Raw genomic sequence first — 19,771 nt, forward strand, 5'->3', positions numbered from 1 at the left:
AACTTCCTTCAACAGGCCCAGGCGGGGGACTCTTTGACGTGGTTGCTGCAGGGGTTGTCGGAATCCTCTTGGGGGTATGCGGAGGGAGCATGTACTGGTCCACCAACCATTGTGGAAACTTGGCCTCCATGTCAGCCTTCAGCTGCCAGTATGCGGGGTCCTCCCCCAGCGTGGGTTTTCCAGCAGGGACCTCTTTGGACTGGGGAGCGGTGTCTGCTCTGGCCTTGCAGGCCGGGGAAAATGGTGATGCAATCTCTTGGCGGGCCGCGCCTGGCATGGTAGCGGCCTGGTCTTGGCGGGCCGCGCCCTGTATGGCGGCGGCCTGGTCTTGGCGGGCCGCGCCCTGTATGGCGGCGGCCTGGATCGGCGTCGCAGCTGCGATGGGATCTGTGCAGGCTGGGCTGGGCGTCGCTGCAGGGACCGGGTCTTGGTGGGCCGAGCAGGGCATCGCTGCGGCGGCCGGGGCTTGGCGGGCCGAGCAGGGCATCGCTGCGGCGGCCGGGGCTTGGCGGGCCGAGCAGGGCATCGCTGCGGCGGCCGGGGCTTGGCGGGCCGAGCAGGGCATCGCTGCGGCGGCCGGGGCTTGGCGGGCCGAGCAGGGCATCGCTGCGGCGGCCGGGGCTTGGCGGGCCGCACCTGGCGTGGCTGCGGCCTGGCTCAGCGTCGCCGCGCCTGGCGCCTCTTCAGGGACCGCGGGCGTGGCAGCAGGGGTCGGGGCATCCGGGCCGGCAGGGATAATACTGGACTCACCCATCGGTGGCAGCATCGGGGTCTGAGTCGTCGCCGTCCGGTCTGGCACTCGTCGTGCGGTTCCCCCTTCATAGGCCTGAACCGCGGCAGCCATCTCCAGAAGTTCCATGCGTTCTTCTCTGATCTGCTCCACGACCCGAGTCTCCAGTCGGTCGCAGAACTGGGCCAGCTCCCGATACCACCAGGCAGCGGAGCCCGGTTCTGGGTTTCTGCGGTCAGACGCCATTTCTTCTGCGCCCTCTTCTGCACGACTCTCCAGCTGTGGACTCGCCGTTGCCTCTAGTAGCAAGCTGTTCAGTTTCCGCTCTGCCTCTTTCAGCAGCTCCTCTCCCAGCAGCAGGCTTCTGGCTCCCTTTCTGTCCCGACGTCTCTGGACGCTTCCGCTCTCTTCACAAGCGAGGTCAGAACTCTGCAGGGGATCTCTGGGTAGCCACACCTCTTCGTGGGCGGTAACTTCTCCCAGCGCGGGCTGCTGTTGTTTTTCAGCGCGCTTTTCATGGTGGCAATATGGCGGCGCTTCCAATTTTCCAAGCGGACCGCCCAGGCACATGGTCACCTGTCTGAACAGGTCTAGTCCTTATCCTGTTCGTGACGCCAGATGTGAAGCCCCAGAGGTGTTGTGTCGGTGCATTACCTTCAGGGACTCCACTCGGCTGGATCTTGTCACAGGTAGGAGATCTTCTTCTTGTCGTGACGCCACTCTCAGTATTGCGGTCAGTGGGGGACCGCCACTGCAGGTTGAGGGACGCCTGGGGCTGATGGTGAGTGCAGTTAGTTGGAATAGCCCCCTGAGAGCGAGGCAAGCCCCAGGGCCCTGTGTAGGTGCGTAGTACCACAAGGCGCAGAATAACTCCACACAGGCAGAATGTCTTTCAGGGTTTTTACTCACTTCAGGTGGCAGGGTGAGTAACCCGGGCGTAGCTGGGATGAACCAGGCGGGAACCAGGTGTCCTTCAGGCTGACTTGTGAGGGTGACTACTAACTCGCCTTCCTTAGCCCTTGGTGGTTTGGAGTGACCCCGACTTTGAGTCCCTATGGGGGTCACCCAGGGAAGTTGCTGAAGCCTCACTCCCCTTCGTTTGCCGTGTGCTTGTTGCCTGGGCCAGATCACTCCAGCTTCTTGCCTCCTGTGAGCTATGGGCCCTAACTGTGGCTACGTGGCTGCGGCTTTTGTGGTGTTGTGGCGTGGGCTTTGAGAGCCCCACACCGGCAGGTTTAGCAAAAGAAAGCTGGATCTATCTCCGCTTCGGGATCTGCCGCCCGTTTGGGCCTGGTACTCTCCAGCAGTCTCCTTACTTCCCACTCTGTGCTCTCTCTCTAGCTGGAGATGGGTTTCGGGTAGCCCTCCTAGTTGACCGTTCTCCCCCGTCGGTAGCCACTGCGCGGACGCTGTCAGACTACAGCAGCCCAGGGGAAGGGGTCAGCTCTCCTCGGAGCTCCCTGGACTCTGCTCTGAACCGGCTCACATCTGGGACCTTCACTCCTGCTCCTGTCTGAGCTTCACTTTCCTGCTCCTCACTCCTCCACACTCTGCTGCAGACTCTTTACTCCTCCTTCTCTTTTCCCTTTTGTGCCTGCCTACGCCACCTAGCAACCAGACTCTCTTACCACACCCCTTGAGAGGAGATGGAGGCTTTTGGCCCCCTCCACTATTCCAGTGAAGGTGAAGGCTTTTCCCCCTCCTGGGATCCCCAGGGGTCCTCTCATGGGTACATGTGTGAGACCTGATCACTATGCGCCTGTGTTCCACACCCCGGTCAGCCTTCTGGATTACCTGTATTGTACTGTCCCCAGCATGGGTGCAGTACTCAGTGGTGCCTGACCAGGTCAGGGGCGCCACACAGGCACCTCATTTTCTATCATGAGGAAAAAAAAAACCTCAGCCCTACTTCTTGTGGATAGAAATAAACAAACAAACCCCACTTCCTGTAGAGCGATAAAGACCCGTCCCCACTTCCTGTAGAGAAACAAAGACCCGACCTCACTTGCTGTAAAGAGAGAAAACCCTGCCCCCCACTTCCTGTAGATAAAAGAAAACCCCACCCCCACTTCCTGGAGATAAAAGAAAACCCCGCCCCCACTTCCTGTAGATAAAAAACCCCGCCCCCACTTCCTGTAGATAAAATAATACTTCGCCCCCACTTCCTGTAATCTTTTTTGACATCTTTGCTGATAATGTTGGATTGCATTTGACAACAGGCAGTGTATGGAAAGTTACATAGAAGGCAAACACCCAGGAATTGCTACTTAGGAATTATTTTTTTGTTGTTAATAAGACCATATACATTTTTAAATAAAGTTATTTGTAGATTGTCGTCGTATTATATAACTACACAATGGGTTATCTATAAGCACAGGGACCATTTAGGTAAGTGACATCAGCAATGCACTCACATCAGTTGTCACTTCCCTTCCCCCACTCCTTACACATAGTATATTACTCAGCGGGGGGCAACACTGAGCCATAGAGAAGCTTCTCCCCCAGAAAAGAGAATATTCAATCAGTGCTCCATCTGATGGGAGGAACATTTATAAAATGTAATAATAATAATAATAATAATATTTATTCACTTATATAGCGCCATTAATTCCATAACGCTTCACATACATCAGCAATAAAGATATTTAATTAAACTCTATGTATGAAATATCGGCACCATACAGTGTAGCGATGTTTCTTCTGTCGCTGATGTTAAATGCAGCTGTTTCTGGACTTTCCCTTTAATTTTTACATATTTTCTATAAGAGACTGTATGGGCTTTTCTGCTCTCTGTCCTTTCTTGTCCCCATATTTATATAAAAATGTTGTATAGCAGACAGCGATCCAGGACATTGAGGCTTCTCGCTCCATTTGTTTTCAGACATAAATACCACATTTTATAAACTCAGGAGATGTCTCTGTAGAGTTTTGTGGAGGTGAACTGAGGACGCGGGGACGGCGCTGTACAATAGAGGAGGAATTATTATAGATACTGACCGCCATATGACAGGAGGACGTTCCGCAGATCAATGCCAGCCGGGACGTGATCGGCTCGTTTTCACAGGGCAGGTTGTATCCGGTCACATCGGCACCGATCACTCCTGATCGAGGAAATAAAGGAGCATGAAAATGGCAATTCTGATATGTTATATAGTAAAATATGGAGGCTAGCCTAAAAAATATATAAATTACCACTAGACAAAAATAAAAATCTAAAAGCCATATAAATAATATATAAGAAAAGAGAAAAGCTAAAGTTTGATTATTTTGTGAGATAGTGACATGTTCTGATTTAGTGGGACCCATGAAAAGATCGTTCCTTTTGGCTTCTTGGCAATCCTGGCTGATGTCTACAGCTCCAGTGTTGAAGCTGGCCCGATCCAGCAGAGCTTACAGGCTTTAGGCTGTGTGTGCACAGTGCATTTGTGATGCAGATTTGGTGCAGATTTTGGCACATCCTATCCTTATCCCAGCAAAGTCAAAGAGAATCCTGAAGTGTTGTGCGCACATAGCTTTGGTGCAGAAAATAATCTACAGGAAATCAATTGTTGGTGCATTTTTTCCTGCATTTTTTAGCCCTTCCACCCATTGACTTCATTAAGAAAAACACATGAAAGAAAGCATGCGAAAAATGCACCAAAAACGCACTAAAAAACGCATTGTTTTTGGGGGCATTTTACTGCCCAAAGGTGCAGATTTGATCAAGAAAATTTCTGCACTAAATCTGCAGCGTGCACCCATAGTCTTAGGCTAAGACCGCACTTTGCGTTCTCCTACTTGCAGTTCTAAACGCACCCAAAATGGCAAAAACAATTGACCTGCTGCTTCTTTGAACGCATGGTTTTTTGCCACAAAATATGGAAATTAAACGCAGCGTTTTAAAACGCAAAGTGCGGACTAGAAATCCCCATTTTCCATTGACTTTGCTGTGAAATCAAAACGCATGCCTTTTGGCACGAAAAAGGTGCTTCTCAAAACGCACCTAAAAAGCAGCAGAAACGCAAAGTGCGGACATAGCCTTATTCTTTCCAAAGGATCAGTGGACATTCAATGCAGTGGATGAAAGGCGATTCCTGCAGGTACAAAGGAAAGGGTTCTTTACAGTTAGAGCAGTCAGACTGTGGAATAAGGTAATATCAGCAGACACACCAATTCTGCACCAAATCTGCAAAGTGTGCACATAGTCTTATTCTTTCCAAAGGACCAGTGTACATTCAATGCAGTGGATTAAACGCGATTCCTGCAGGTACAAAGGTTTCTTTACAGTTAGAGAAGTCAGAATGTGGAATAAGGTACTTTAGCAGACACCAATTCTGCAGCAAATCTGCAATGAGCGCACATAGCCTTATAGCAAGAAAAGTGCTGCACTTCTGGTCTTTTAATTTGGCAACGAATAATAAAATTAAATATCTGTATGTTCTTGAGAATGGAGAAAAATTGTAATTAGAGGTAAATTAATTGCAAATTTGATTTTACAAACACATTGCAATTTTACTAATTTATGATGAAAATACATTACAGTTTCATCATTTTTAAGAATGATGGTAGACTTAAGTCCATCAAGTTCAACCCATAGCCTAACATGTTGATCCAGAGGAAGGCCAAAACCGCACGGGACAGACACTATATGGGAACAATTCTTTCCCAACTCCACATTCAGCTATCAGACTAGTTCTCTGGATCAAATCTAATTACTGAATACAAATTTCTGCAGGTTTGTAATATATTTTAGTCATTCAGTTTATGACCATTTTCAAGATATTTGCTTGCTGTCACTGAATGAGAACACTCTTATTTATATGCTAGAAGGTGGCCCGATTGTAACGTATCGGGTAGTCTAGAATGTGTATGTAGGTAGTAGATTGAATAATAATGTAATGAATGGACTGGAGGGGTTCGGTTTAATTTAGTATTCTTATAATTGTTTATTGGTTTTAAAATGACAAACAACAGAAGGAACAGTTTTAATAGATGAGTGTAATGTGTAATGATGTCCATGGCTTGTAATGAGAGAAGGCCATGAACAGTGGAAAGTTAAGTAAAAATATGCTGATGCTGTGATGTGGCCCAATGCTGGTATGTGCCGCCCTCGTGGTGCAGCCACCATCCTGACCTGTGCCCCCATCCTGCGGGGTAAGGGCGCTTTCACACTTGCGTTTAGCGCAATCTGCCGCTATGGAGAATAGTGCAGTCAGTTAACGCACTGCGCTATTCTCCATAGACTTGTATTGACGACGCACCGTAAAGCAAGTGTCTGCGTTGTATCCGCTGGACGACGCTGAGTCGTTATTTTGACGCAGCGTCGGGCGGAGGGAACGCTGCATGTAGCGTTTTTTGGGTCGTTAAAATAACGCACATTGTCAGATTCCATTGGAATCCGCCAAGGTGTCTAATGATTGTCTATGGTGACGGATTCCGCCGCTATGCGCTAAGTGGCGGAATCCACTGACAAATTCCGTCACGTTCCACTGAGCATGCTCAGCATGTCCAGCAGAATGATCAAAACTGTTTAAAATCACTCATGGTCTCTCTCCCCCCTCTCCCCCCCTCTCTCTCATACTCACCGATCACGGGCGCAGCGCTGCACGGCTGTCACAAAGCTCCGGCGGCTTTTCCTCTTTTGAAAATGCCGGCCGCTCATTATTCAATCTCGTATTCCCTGCTCCCCCCGCCCACCGGCGCCTATGATTGGTTGCAGTCAGACACGCCGCCACGCTGAGTGACAGCTGTCTCACTGCAACCAATCACAGCCGCCTTTGGGCGGGTTTATATTGTGCAGTAAAATAAAATAAATAATTAAAAAAAAATGACGTGCGGTTCCCCCCAATTTTGATACCAGCCAAGATAAAGCCACAAGGCTGAAGGCTGGTATTCTCAGGATGGGGAGCCCCACGTTATGGGGAGCCACCCAGCCTAACAATATCAGCCAGCAGCCGCCCAGAATTGCCGCATCCATTAGATGCGACAGACCCGGGTCTCTACCCGGCTCATCCCGAATTGCCCTGGTGCAGTGGTAATCGAGGTAATAAGGAGTTAATGGCAGCAGCCCATAGCTGCCACTAAGTCCTAGGTTAATCATGGCAGGCGTCTCCCCGAGATACCTTCCATGATTAACCTGTAAGTTAAAGAAAATAAACACATACACCCGAAAAAATCCTTTATTTAGAATAAAAGACAAAAAAACCCTCTTTCACCACTTTATTAAACCGCCAAATAGCCCTCCAGGTCCGATGTAATCCACAGAGGTCCCACGACGCTTTCAGCTCTGCTACATGAAGCTGACAGGAGTGGCAGCAGAACACGACCACTCTCTATCAGCTCCACGCAGCAACTTAAGTGAGTCGCACGGTCAGCTGTGCCGTTACTCAGGTGACCCGCGGACACAGCTCTCGGATGGAGGACTGCAGCTGTGGCCGCGGGTCACCTGAGTAACGGCACAGCTGATCGCGTGGCTCACTGCAGTCACTCAGGGGATTTCCGGTTACCTCTCTCTCTCTCCTCCCGACCGTAGTTCGGGCTGTTCAGTTAGCTGAGCCGTTGGTCGCAGGCTCTTTAGCGCGCGCGGTGTGGCGACGGTTGTCCCTGTAATGACGTCATTTTGGAGCAAGACAGACAGACAGAATAAGGCAATTATATATATAGATGGAGGCAGTTATATTGTACACGGCCAGTGCAGCCATCAGCGGAGATGTGGACACAGCTGTTTCACTTCCCAGTTTGCAACAATGTATCAGGCCTCATTCACCCATCCGAGTTTGTCATCAGTGTTTTGAATCTGAGTTTTATCAGGGTTTTATCCATTTGTCCGATTTTATCATCAGTGATTTGTGAGTATGGATCAATAATGAAATGCATTCCATAACTTCTCCTACCATTACAGCACACAGATTATACTCTGACTCCATCTGTGTAGATTGGATACAATTGCACAGGTTTGCTGCCTACGTATATAAATAAAAGTGTTTGCATTCTATGACAGCAAAAAGATATCTTCTAAATGGTGGGAAATTGAAACTCAAAGTTTGTTTGAAAGTTGCAAACTTTTCATTTCTGGTCCTGGCATCGGTGCTGGCTGCAGTGCACTCCTTCTTGAATGACAGTGTTGATGTAAAAGATGTTTAAAATCCTGAACATGTGTGGCGCCCCTGAGGCGTCAGTCGCCACAGAGGTACTGCATCTCAGCCAGATGTGTGGTGCCACATCCCTGGTAAGGAAGAGGTCATCCACCGGTATGCACACAAAACACTGACACTCACTCAGCAACACCTCATCAGACTATGGTAAGGGCCTAGTGACAGCCCGAGGCCAGCCTGGGGGTTGGAGTCTAGTTAATGGGAGCAGCCTGTAGAACGTGAGACAGTCGGAAGGAGCAGTGGAGGAGTGAAGACCTGTGGTCTGGAGCTGGTGCAGTTCGGCCCAGGCACAAGTGAGAAGGGGTCCTAGAGCCCACGGGACGTGCGCCATAATACCATGGCCTCGTTCCACATGACATATTGGAGTGGAAGAACTTGGCCGCAGACAGGGATCCTAGGCTAGAGGAGAAGAGCCAACGTGCTCATCTAGTAAAACCGGAGGCCGAGGACACATCGAGTACCAAAGCCAACTCTTCACATGAATCCGCTGGAAGGGGACCACATAGGGCCAAGGGATAGAGCGTCAAGCCACCCGACAGGGTCCGTGGACACCGGCTCAGGGCTTTGTGTGTGAGGGCGCAAGGCACCAGAGACAAGCCAGCGCAGGAAGATGACCAGGGAAGGAACATTAGAAAGGTGCACCGGTCTTGACCTCCGAACTACCCGGGATTGACTGGAGCCCATCACAGTGGAACCCAGCACTCCAAAGGCGGTCACTGACTGTGTGTTACCTTAGAACCTGCTACAGTGAGTAAAAACCTTGACACTGCATCCTTGTGTCGCTCCGGTATTTGCCTGCGCCTCCGGTCCTGCAACCCCCGCCATCACCTACTACTACTCCCAACTGCTCTGGGGCCCATCTCAGCCTGTGGAGAGCTATACCAACCAAGCTGCGTCACCATCTGCCCCAGAGGTCCCATCCCGCAGCGTCGGCTATCTCTGGACGAGAACCACAGGTGGCGTCACGAATAACTATTATCTCCCTTTTGACTGACACCGCCAGGGTCACGGAATCGGGCATTACCACCGAAGCGTCCCAGAAACAGAACCGCGGCCCGATATAACGAGTGCCCCACAGCCCCGACGCGGGTGTGTCACATGTGCACAGCGTGTCGTTTTTTACATAGAATTGCTTATGTTCACTTTATTTTTTTAATGTGTTTTGATAAACTTTTCAGGTGGTTTCTGCAGCGGAATCTGCCTGAAAAAGACATAGTGTGCACGTCTCCAAAACTGTTTGAAAAACTCTGCACATACATATAAGAGGTTAAAATGTAAATAATATTTATAGTAATAATATAAATGAACAATGGGATTATCACCCATTGTATCAGCCATGATTTGTGTCAATATTAGTGACCCCTTGTCCCAATGTGATCGGGGGGCTGCAGCGCCCTCGTTATTGCACACAATGGTGGAGTGCGCTTAATGAGGCAGCTGTATAAGCATCGCATTTTATAACCCCCAATTAATATGGAGAACCAGTTGTATAACAGCTGTGGCTAAAAACCTGATTAACTGCGACACGAGCCGTAAGAGCAGCTGCGAGCCGGACGAGCGCAGACTGTGGGGCCAGTGTGTACCTGTCGCTGCACCCCCCCCCTCCATGTTATTGGAAAATGGTTGCAATTTAAGCATTTCCTGAGGCTGTCAGCACCTCCTCAGCCGGAGCAGACCCCAGACTCACCGAGGGTCCCACCGGAGAGAATTCCCCCAAACACTGCAATCATTTCACTTTATTCCCACGAATATGTAACTGGGCTAAAGTTAAGAGCGCTCAGGACAAACAAGAAGAGCGAGGAGCGATGAAAGGGTATTTTCTGCATTTTGTTACCAGTACAGTTGTGGAATTCAGCTTTGATCCGGGATATCTAAGGGCGGCTTTGCACGTTGCGACATCGCACGTGCGATGTCGGTGGGGTCAAATCGAAAGTGACGCACATCCGGCATCACTTTCGACATCGTACTGTGTAAATTCTAGATGATACGATGAACGAGCGCAAAAACGTCGTTATCGTATCATCGTTGCATTCACCGACATTTCCATAATGCCGGTGCCGCGACAGGTACGATGTTGTTCCTCGTTCCTGCGGCAGCACACATCGCTGTGTATGAAGCTGCAGGAGCGAGGAACATCTCCTTACCTGCATCCACCGGCTATGCGGAAGGAAGGAGGTGGGCGGGATGTTTACATCCTGCTCATCTCCGCTCCTCCGCCGCTATTGGCCGCCTGCCGTGTGACGTCGCTATGACGCCGCACGACCCGCCCCCTTAGGAAGGAGGCGGGTCGCCGGCCAGAGCAACGGTCGCAGGGCAGGTGAGTGCATGTGAAGCTGGCGTAGCGATAATGTTCGCTACGCCAACTATCACACAATATCGTACCTGCGACGGGGCGGGGACTATCTCGTGTGACATCGCAGCATCGGCTTGCGATGTCGCAACGTGCAAAGCCCGCCATACTCTATCCTGTGTGATACTGTATGCTGCAGGTCTCTCATATTTGAAGGCGTCTTCTCCCAACAGCAATTTTTAGATCTCTCCACAGGTATTAATGGCATTCAGATCTGGATTCATTGCTGCCTCTTCAGAACTCTCCCAACACTTTGTTTCCATCCATTTCTGGGGCTTCTTGAATTGTTTGGGATCATTGTCCTGCTGGAAGACCCCTGCCCTAGGACGCAATCCCAGCTTTCTGACACTGGCCACTACATTGTGACCCAAAATCCTTTGGCAATATGTTCCATGCTGCTGGAGAATATTTTAGAGCATTATTGACCAGTATAGCTGTGAATCCAGCACTGGAGTGAGAATAAACACTTACTAGAAAGCAGCAGCACTGGTCTGTGATATCTCTCGCTCTCTTTCTCGTAACTGGTTGCTATAGGCCACCTGATCAAAACAGCCAATATATTACCTCAAACAACATGTGTGTGTCTCTTTCTATGTTTCTTTTTCTGAGTGTATGTGTCTCTTTTTGTGTGTCTCTTCCTGTGTGTATGTATGTCTTTCTGTGTGTATGTGTCTCCGTGTGTGTGTCTCTCTTTCTGTGTATGTGTCTCTTTCTCTGTTTCTTTCTCTCTGTGTGTTTCTTTCTGTGTATGTCTAAATAAGGATAAGTGGTGATCCAGCACCCGTAGTCCACGTAGTCGTGCACCAGACGGTCTGTTTCTTTCTGTGTTTCTTTCTGTGTGTGTGTTTCTTTCTGTGTGTGTGTGTGTGTGTGTGTGTGTCTCTCTGTGTGTTTCTTTCTCTGTCCATAATAGAAGTCTATAATAACAGATCCCTTCCCAGCTCCATTGACTTTAATGGAGGCAGGTTTTTTTGGCAAATAACTGTAAAGTGCAGGGTTAAATTTTCTCCTCAAAACATAGTCTATGACATTCCCTGAGTCACATAAGGTGGGTGTGCAAAACTTTGTATTTTAAATGCGATGGTGCGGATTCCTTTAGTGGACACACACACACACACACACACACACACACACAGACACAGACACAGACACAGAGCTTTATATATTAGATTGTTGTGTGCGCAGAGTATTTTTATGTGCCCAATGTATATTTCTGGAAAAGTCAGGCATATGTGACAGGCAGTGGCGTAGCAGCCACAAAGGGTAACAGTTGTGCAGTCATGGCCGGCTTTAGGCATGTGCGACTTGTGCGGTCGCACAGGGTGCCGTCGGCCATGCTTCTTGGGGGGCGCCGCAGGGAGGTAAGGAGTCGTAAATTTCTTGTCTCCTCCGGTCCCAGCACTGCGTTTTTACTGTTTTTACTGTTGTGTGGGGGCTCCTGCTGTATGTAGAAGGCTGTGTGGAGGCTCCTGCTGCGCGTAGGAGGCTGTGTGGGGGCTCCTGCTGCGCGTAGGAGACTGTGTGGGGGCTCCTGCTGCACATAAGAGGCTGTGCGGGGGCTCCTGCTGCGCGTAAGAGGCTGTGCGGGGGGCTCCTTCTGCGCATAGGAGGCTGTGGGGGGGCTCCTGCTGTGCATAGGAGGCTGTGTGGGGGCTCCTTATGCTGCGTGTAAGAGGCTGTGCGGGGGCTCCTGCTGCGTGTAAGAGGCTGTGCGGGGGATCCTGCTGCGCATAAGAGGCTGTGCGGGGGCTCCTGCTGCACGTAGGAGGCTGTGTGGGGGCTCCTGCTGCGCGTAGGAGGCTGTGTGGGGGCTCCTGCTGCGCATAGGACGCTGTGCGGGGGCTCCTGCTATGCATAGCAGACTGTGTGGGGGCTCCTGCTGTGCGTAGGAGGCTGTGTGGGGGCTCCTGCTGCGCGTAGGAGGCTGTGTGGGGGCTCCTGCTGCGCGTAGAAGGCTGTGTGGGGGCTCCTACTGTGCGTAGGAGGCTGTGTGGGGGCTCCTGCTGCGCATAGAAGGCTGTGTGGGGGCTCCTGCTGCACGTAGGAGGCTGTGTGGGGGCTCCTGCTGCGCGTAGGAGGCTGTGTGGGGGCTCCTGCTGCGCATAGAAGGCTGTGTGGGGGCTCTTGCTGTGCGTAGGAGGCTGTGTGGGGGCTCCTGCTGTGCATAGTAGGCTGTGTGGGGGATCCTGCTGCGCGTAGGAGGCTGTGTGGGGGCTCCTGCTGTGCATAGTAGGCTGTGTGGGGGCTCCTGCTGCGCGTAGGAGGCTGTGTGGGGGCTCCTGCTGCGCGTAGGAGGCTGTGTGGGGGCTCCTGCTGCGCGTAGGAGGCTGTGTGGGGGCTCCTGCTGTGCATAGTAGGCTGTGTGGGGGCTCCTGCTGCGCGTAGGAGGCTGTGTGGGGGCTCCTGCTGTTCATAGCAGACTGTGTGGGGGCTCCTGCTGCGCGTAGGAGGCTGTGTGGGGGCTCCTGCTGCGCGTAGGAGGCTGTGTGGGGGCTCCTGCTGCGCGTAGGAGGCTGTGTGGGGGCTCCTGCTGCGCGTAGTAGGCTGTGTGGGGGCTCCTGCTGTGAATAGTAGGCTGTGTGGAAGCCACTTCTTAGTATAGGAGCCTCCTGCTGCGCCATATATTATATACTTTGGGGATGTGCCTAATGTGCAGAATGTCACACAGGGAGACACTGGTCAGTCCAGGGCAGCAAAGCAGGGAGAAGCATCCAGGGACCGGCCTCCCGGGCTCCTCATCCTGGTGGCATCGTCCCCGGACAAATATTAAATGTGTTTTATCTGAAACTCGGCAGCATCAGAGTAAAATATACACGACTGCAATAATGGAGCCAGTGTCTGATTCCTTCCACCCGGTGGTCGTGCAGGAGGAATCAGCTTTCAGAGAACTTATCATTGGAGTCTCATACGTGACATGGCGTCACTGACGTCTGCACATCACATGGAATGGTTTAGTGTAGGTATGAAGGTCTGTCAATGTAATGGATCGCTAGCAGCTGAGATGTGTATTATGAGGATCTGCAGCAGCTGAGATGAGTATTATCAATTTCTGCAGTAGCTGAGATGTGTATTATGTGGTTCTGCAGCAGCTGAGATGAGTATTATGGGGTTCTGCAGTAGCTGAGATGTCTATTATGGGGTTCTGCAGCAGCTGAGGTGTATTATGCGGTTGTGCAGCAGCTCAGATGTGTATTATGGGGTTCTGCAGCAGCTGAGGTGTATTATGAGGATCTGCAGCAGCTGAGATGTATATTATGGGATTCTGCAGTAGCTGAGGTGTATTGTGCGGTTCTGCAGCAGCTCAGATGTGTATTATGGGATTCTGCAGCAGCTGAGGTGTATTATGAGGATCTGCAGCAGCTGAGATGTGTATTATGCGGTTCTGCAGCAGCTGAGGTGTATTATGAGGATCTGCAGACGCTGAAATGTGTATGATGAGGTTCTGCAGCAGCTGAGGTGTATTATGAGGATCTGCAGCAGCTGAGATGTGTATTATGCGGTTCTGCAGCAGCTGAGGTGTATTATGAGGATCTGCAGACGCTGAAATGTGTATGATGAGGTTCTGCAGCAATTGAGATGTGTATGATGATGTTCTGCAGCAGCTGAATTATGAATTATGAAATTCTGCAGAATATCACATGATTCGGCGTGGATTTATCTTACAAATTTTCCAACAAAATTATTTGCAGCATTGCCAGCTGGTGTGATCCCAGACTGATTAATAAAAGGGTTACATTATATATGCCATAGTTCTTCCATACACAGGGCCCCTCCCTCATGGTGTGTATGTGGTTCTGCAGCTCAGTCTGTTCAGGTCAGTGGAGGTGAGAGGCAGTGACACATACACAGCACCCCCCCGTCCTCATGGTGTGTATGTGGTACTGCACCTCAGTCTGTTCAGGTCATTGGAGCTGAGAGGCAGTGACACATACAACCTGAGGACTCTTTATTACATAGAAAGCAGAGATTTTTTTCTAATTTCGCACATTCCCCTTTAACATTTGTATTTTTGACTTTTTAGTCCAGAGTACACGCAGCATCGGCCGCCGTCTCCATCGTGCATTATCTGGCATCATCCTGTACGTTTATCCTCAGGATTTGTATAGTAGATGCTGATCCTACCAATGGGGCCACGACCTGCGCAGTGTATAGGAATATTTATCACCTCTGTACGAAGAGCAGCAGCGCCTCATTCTCCAGATACATGTGCACCCCATAGGTGAGATCCGCATGTACCATCCATGATGTAATATCCAGGGATGCGGCATAAATGGTTGAAATCAGAAGACCTCTAAAAGAACGAGATCAAACGTGGTGGATTTGAGGTGCAGATTCTCCAGCACAAATTTGGAGTTTATTGTACATTTGAAGAGATCAATTTTATTAGGATATAAAAAAAATGGCCTCCTGTCCTCGTTTGTTTCCTGGGAAAGTGGGTAAAAAAATCAGTAGGGGGGTACCAAAGGGCAGTTTTGAACAGGGCACTATTCAGGCTAAGGCCGGCCCTGTGTGCAGTACAGTATCAAATACATGACAGAGGATAGCATAGATTGTGAAGCTGCATAGGTTGGCAAATCTCGGGTATACCATGAGGACTGTTCAGGAACTGTCCTCCAACTGTTCACTGTTTCTTCAAGGACACACAGTCTGCATCACCGCAGAGGGGAGCCCCCCTACCCCGTCCCCTGGATCTGTCCAGTATATTGTATTGGAGCAGTATACGCCCTGTGCTGTATACAGTGGAGCCCCCTTCCCCGTTCCCGTGACTTTCTGGCTGTTTTTTATCACATCCTGACATATGAAGAATAGCAGTGATTACTTCTGGCAAAACTTAGTGTAATTTCTCCTTTTTGGCCCAAACTTACCGAGCCCCCCGGCGTGAGCGTCAATGAGGGAAGCGGCAACAGCGATCCCATCTGGCAGACCAAGGTCGACGGCAGCTTGTGAAGTGAGGTTATTCCCAACTGAAACTCCCGGAGACACAACGCGGTTTCCTGGGCAGACGGAGGAAAAATAACAAGAGTTCACACTGATAAAGAGAAATAAAGCAGAATCTCCCTGTAATGCGTCCCAAAAAGTGGCCCCCAACCAAATGCTGACATGACCGGCACGGGGGGGCTAACTCCCCAAAAATGCACTGGAGGACGAAAAGTAGTCATAGAGCATTTATCCTACAGGGGGCGCTAAATATCCTGCCAGGTAATGGTGCAAAGACACTGCTGTGCTGGACTCCGCTCCGGAACACGTGGGATAGCCCATATTTACTAATATTGGTGGCAAGTTTATAAAAGTATGATAGCCTGTTATATTGGATATCTTAGGTAAAAAACAACAAATGGCACAAACATATTTCTCAATTCTACTAAAGTCACTCCTGCTGTTTTGGGTGACTTTTCTAACATAAATGGTCTTGTGTGGGCTTAATGAATAACACTAGTCTAGCCATTATATGACTTGTACCCTCCACGATTCACCCGTTTTTACCCCTACAGGTTCTATCTGTAAATCTTAGTTGTGTCTGAGCTAGTAGGTGAAGGCTAACTACTATGATGCCTCCCATATACAGCACACACAGACGTAGAACATGTTCAGAAGCAGCATTGAGGGCATTATACAGCTGTACTGAGCAGCGTAGATGTGAATCCAGCTCTTGGGTGAGAAAAAACACTTACTATAAAGCAACATTATGGAGGACATTATACAGTTGTACTGAGCAGTGTAGATGTGAATCTAGCTATGGGGTGAGAAAAAACACTTAATAAAAAGCAGCACTATGGAGGACATTATATAGCTGTACTGAGTAGTATAGATGTGAATCTAGCTATGGGGTGAGAAAAAAACACGTACTATAAAGCAACACTATGGATGACATTGCATAGCTGTACTGAGGAGTGTAGGTATAAATCGAGCTCTGAGGTGAGAAAAACACTTACTATAAACTTTATAGTATAAAGCAACACTATGGAGGACATTATACAGCTGTACTGAGTAGTGTAGATGATGTGACTCTAGCTCTGGGGTAAGATAAAAAAAACACTGACTATATAACAACACTATGGAGATTGAGGGCATTATACAGCTGTACTGAGTAGTATAGATGTGAATCCAGCTCTGGGGGTGAGAAAAACACTTACTATAAAGCAACACTATGGAGGACATTATATAGCTGTACTGAGTAGTGTAGATGTGAATCTAGCTATGGGGTGAGAAAAAAACACTTACTATAAAGCAACACTATGGATGACATTGCATAGCTGTACTGAAGAGTGTAGGTATAAATCGAGCTCTGAGGTGAGAAAAACACTTACTATAAAGAAACACTAGGGAGGACATTATACAGCTGTACTGAGGAGTGTAGATGTGACTCTAGCTCTGGCGTAAGATAAAAAAAAAAACACTGACTATATAGCAACACTATGGAGATGGAGGACATTATACAGCTGTACTGAGTAGTGTAGATGTGAATCCAGCTCTGGGGGTGAAAAAAACACTTACTATAAAGCAACACCATGGAGGACATTATATAGTTGTACTGAGTAGTGTAGATGTGAATCTAGCTATGGGGTAAGATAAAACACTTACTATAAAGCAACACTATAGAGGACATTATACAGCAATACAGAGCAGTGTAGTTGTGAATCCAGCTCTGGGATGATAAAAAACACCACTGGCCATGAAGCAACACTATGGAGGACATTATATATCTGTACTTAGCAGTGTAAGTGTGAATCCAGCTGTGGGGTGAAAATAAACACTTACTATAAAGCAACACTATGGAGGACATTATACATCTGTACTTAGCAGTGTAGGTGTGAATCCAGCTGTTGGGTGAAAATAAAAACTTACTATAAAGCAACACTATGGAGGACATTATACATCTGTACTTAGCAGTGTAAGTGTGAATCCAGCTGTTGGGTGAAAATAAACACTTACTATAAAGCAACACTATGGAGGACATTATACATCTGTACTTAGCAGTGTAGGTGTGAATCCAGCTGTGGGGTGAAAATAAACACTTACTATAAAGCAACACTATGGAGGACATTATACAGCTGTCCTAAGCAGTATAGATGTAAATCCAACTCTGGGGTGAGGAAACAAATCACGTACTATAAAGAAACACTACAGAGGAAATTATACAGCTCTACTTAGCAGTGTAGCTGTGAATCCAGCTCTAGGGTGAGATAAAACACTTACTATAAAGCAGCACTAAGGAGCACATATACATATTATCCAGCAGTATGGAGCAGTGTACATGTGAATCCAGCTCTGGCATAACATAAAACACTTTTCAGAAGGCAGAAGCACTATCTCTCTCAGTTTACTTCTTCCTCCTTCTCCCTTCACCTTTCCATTGACTTCAATAGGCTGCCAAGATGCATTTTAGCAGTTTTCTGAATGAATGAGAGTGAATGATGAGGAGATCAGGAGAGAAGAAGAGGCTCATAAATGGAGAAAGAAGCAGATTTCCCTGATAAGATATATTACAAAGATTCTTATGTTTCCTTGTAATGATGATTTATGAAAAATATGCTCAGATGACAGTAACCTTTTATATATATAAGGGGTTCCCTTATTTTGTTACTAGATGACATAGCGGCTGCTGTCTGTATATGGTCATTTCGTTTTTGCAGTCATGGACACCTATACACATACGAGCAGGTAGAGGTCTTCATCAGATTCAGCAGAAGGAGCTGAAACATCATGGCCCCCGTAATAAAAGAATCTTTCTTTCCCAATAAAAAGCAAATGTCCTCTTTGCACTCAGCAGATCTGTGATGTTCTGACATGATGGATTACGTTGCGACTTGTGCTAGGGTCAGCCCGTCTCAGGCGGTTGGGAACCAGATGTTTTGGCAGAAATCATGGACACAGTTTGTGCTATATACGGTACAGCTGTTTAAAAGCGACATGAGGATATGCACTAATTTGCCCTGTCTGCGGGGCAGAACTGCGGGGGACCGCACACAGGAATGCACAGTATAGGAACTATCACATTATAGTTACACAGTTCGAAAAAAAAAAAGACGCCGGAGCGATTAAGTTCACCCTTTCTCCATAGCTAGATTCTTTATATCCCACAATGCTAATAGTTATGAGACAAGCATGCAGTCCTTGCATAAATGCTGTTATAGTGTCTGCCATTACTACCTCATTCCACAGTCTGACTGCTCTAACTGTAAAGAACCCTTTCCTATTTAGGCTAAGTTCACACTTCCGTTGTTTTGCATCAGTCACAATCCGTCGCCTTGAGGAATTACGGTATCCTGCAAAATATTTTGCAGGACTCCTGTTTTTCCCCATAGGCTTCAATTAGTGACGGATTGTGACTGATGATGCTGCGTTGCATCCGCTGCGTCGCGGTCAGTCGTTTTTTAACTGACCGCTGGGCGGGAGCAACGCAGCCTGTAACGTTTTTTGAGCAGCGCGATCCGTAGGATTTTGCTGCACATGCGCTCTCTGGCTCCCCGCCCCCGTAACCAGGATAAACATCGGGTAACCAAGCAATGCGCTTTGGTTAGTTACCCGATATTTACAGTGGTTACGGGTGCAGGGAGCCCGTGCTGAGCTGGTATCCAAGATAAATATCGGGTAACCAAGCAAAAAGTGCTTTGCTTATACTCGATATTTACCCTGGATACAGTGTGCAAGGAGGCCGACACTTCACCACTCGGCTCCGCCCCCTCCCGCACTCCGCATGTGTACACTCAGACACACACTCACACTCACACTCACTTGTCCCCAGCCCTGCAGTCCCCGCGGCACTGACATCCTCAGCTCCACGGCCCCGCTCGGCTCCGCCCCCTCCCGCACTCCGCATGTAGACACACACACACACACACACACACTCACCTGTCCCCAGCCATGCAGACTGACGTCCTCAGCTCCGCCCCCCCCGAACTCCGCCCCCCGCACACAACGGAGTCCGACAAAGAAATTCTTTTCTTTGTCACCGTTGTCATCCGTTGTACAACGCATCAGTCACATGCGTCAAGCAACGCATGTGACTGATGCAAAACAACGGAAATGTGAACTTAGCCTTAGCTGCAGGAATCACCTTTCCTCTATACGTATTGAACGTCCACTGGTCTTTTGGAAAGATCACGTGCCAACGCTTTGTATTGAGTATACATGTATTTATATAGCACCCCCTGAGAAAAAGATTGCTTGAAACGCACGTCGGGGTATAGCGGTACGCAGGACCTTTTGACCAATTTGAAGGTATACTAATCCCTAATTGATTTGCACATTACAGCACTTTATATTTTCTTAGGTATTATTCAGTATACCTTATATCTAATTCATATATAACTATGGGTGGCACGGTGGCTCAGTGGTTAGCACTGCAGTCTTGTGGTGGCTCAGTGGTTAGCACTGCAGTCTTGTGGTGGCTCAGTGGTTAGCACTGCAGTCTTGCAGCGCTGGGGTCCTGGGTTCAAATCCCACTAAGGACACCATCTGTAAGGAGTTTGTATGTTCTCCCCGTGTTTACGTGGGTTTCCTCCGGGTTCTCTGGTTTCCTCCCACACTCCAAAAAAAAACATACTCTCAGGGAAC

The 19,771-nt window shown here is 48.7% G+C and overlaps 1 protein-coding gene across 3 annotated transcripts in view; it reads right to left on the reverse strand.

The window, feature by feature from the left end:
- Window positions 1-19,771, reverse strand: part of FGGY (FGGY carbohydrate kinase domain containing) — a 298,106-nt gene that overhangs the window by 156,554 nt on the left and 121,781 nt on the right. For all 3 annotated transcript variants that reach the window (XM_075320405.1, XM_075320406.1, XM_075320407.1), the window contains exons 7-8: window positions 15,079-15,207; window positions 3,728-3,831 (exon numbers count right to left, since the gene is read on the reverse strand). In XM_075320405.1, the coding sequence (XP_075176520.1) occupies window positions 3,728-3,831; window positions 15,079-15,207 (233 nt within the window). The remainder of the gene's footprint in view (window positions 1-3,727; window positions 3,832-15,078; window positions 15,208-19,771) is intronic.

This window comes from Anomaloglossus baeobatrachus, chromosome 8, assembly GCF_048569485.1.
Source record: "Anomaloglossus baeobatrachus isolate aAnoBae1 chromosome 8, aAnoBae1.hap1, whole genome shotgun sequence".
Classification (NCBI taxonomy): Eukaryota; Metazoa; Chordata; class Amphibia; order Anura; family Aromobatidae; genus Anomaloglossus; species Anomaloglossus baeobatrachus.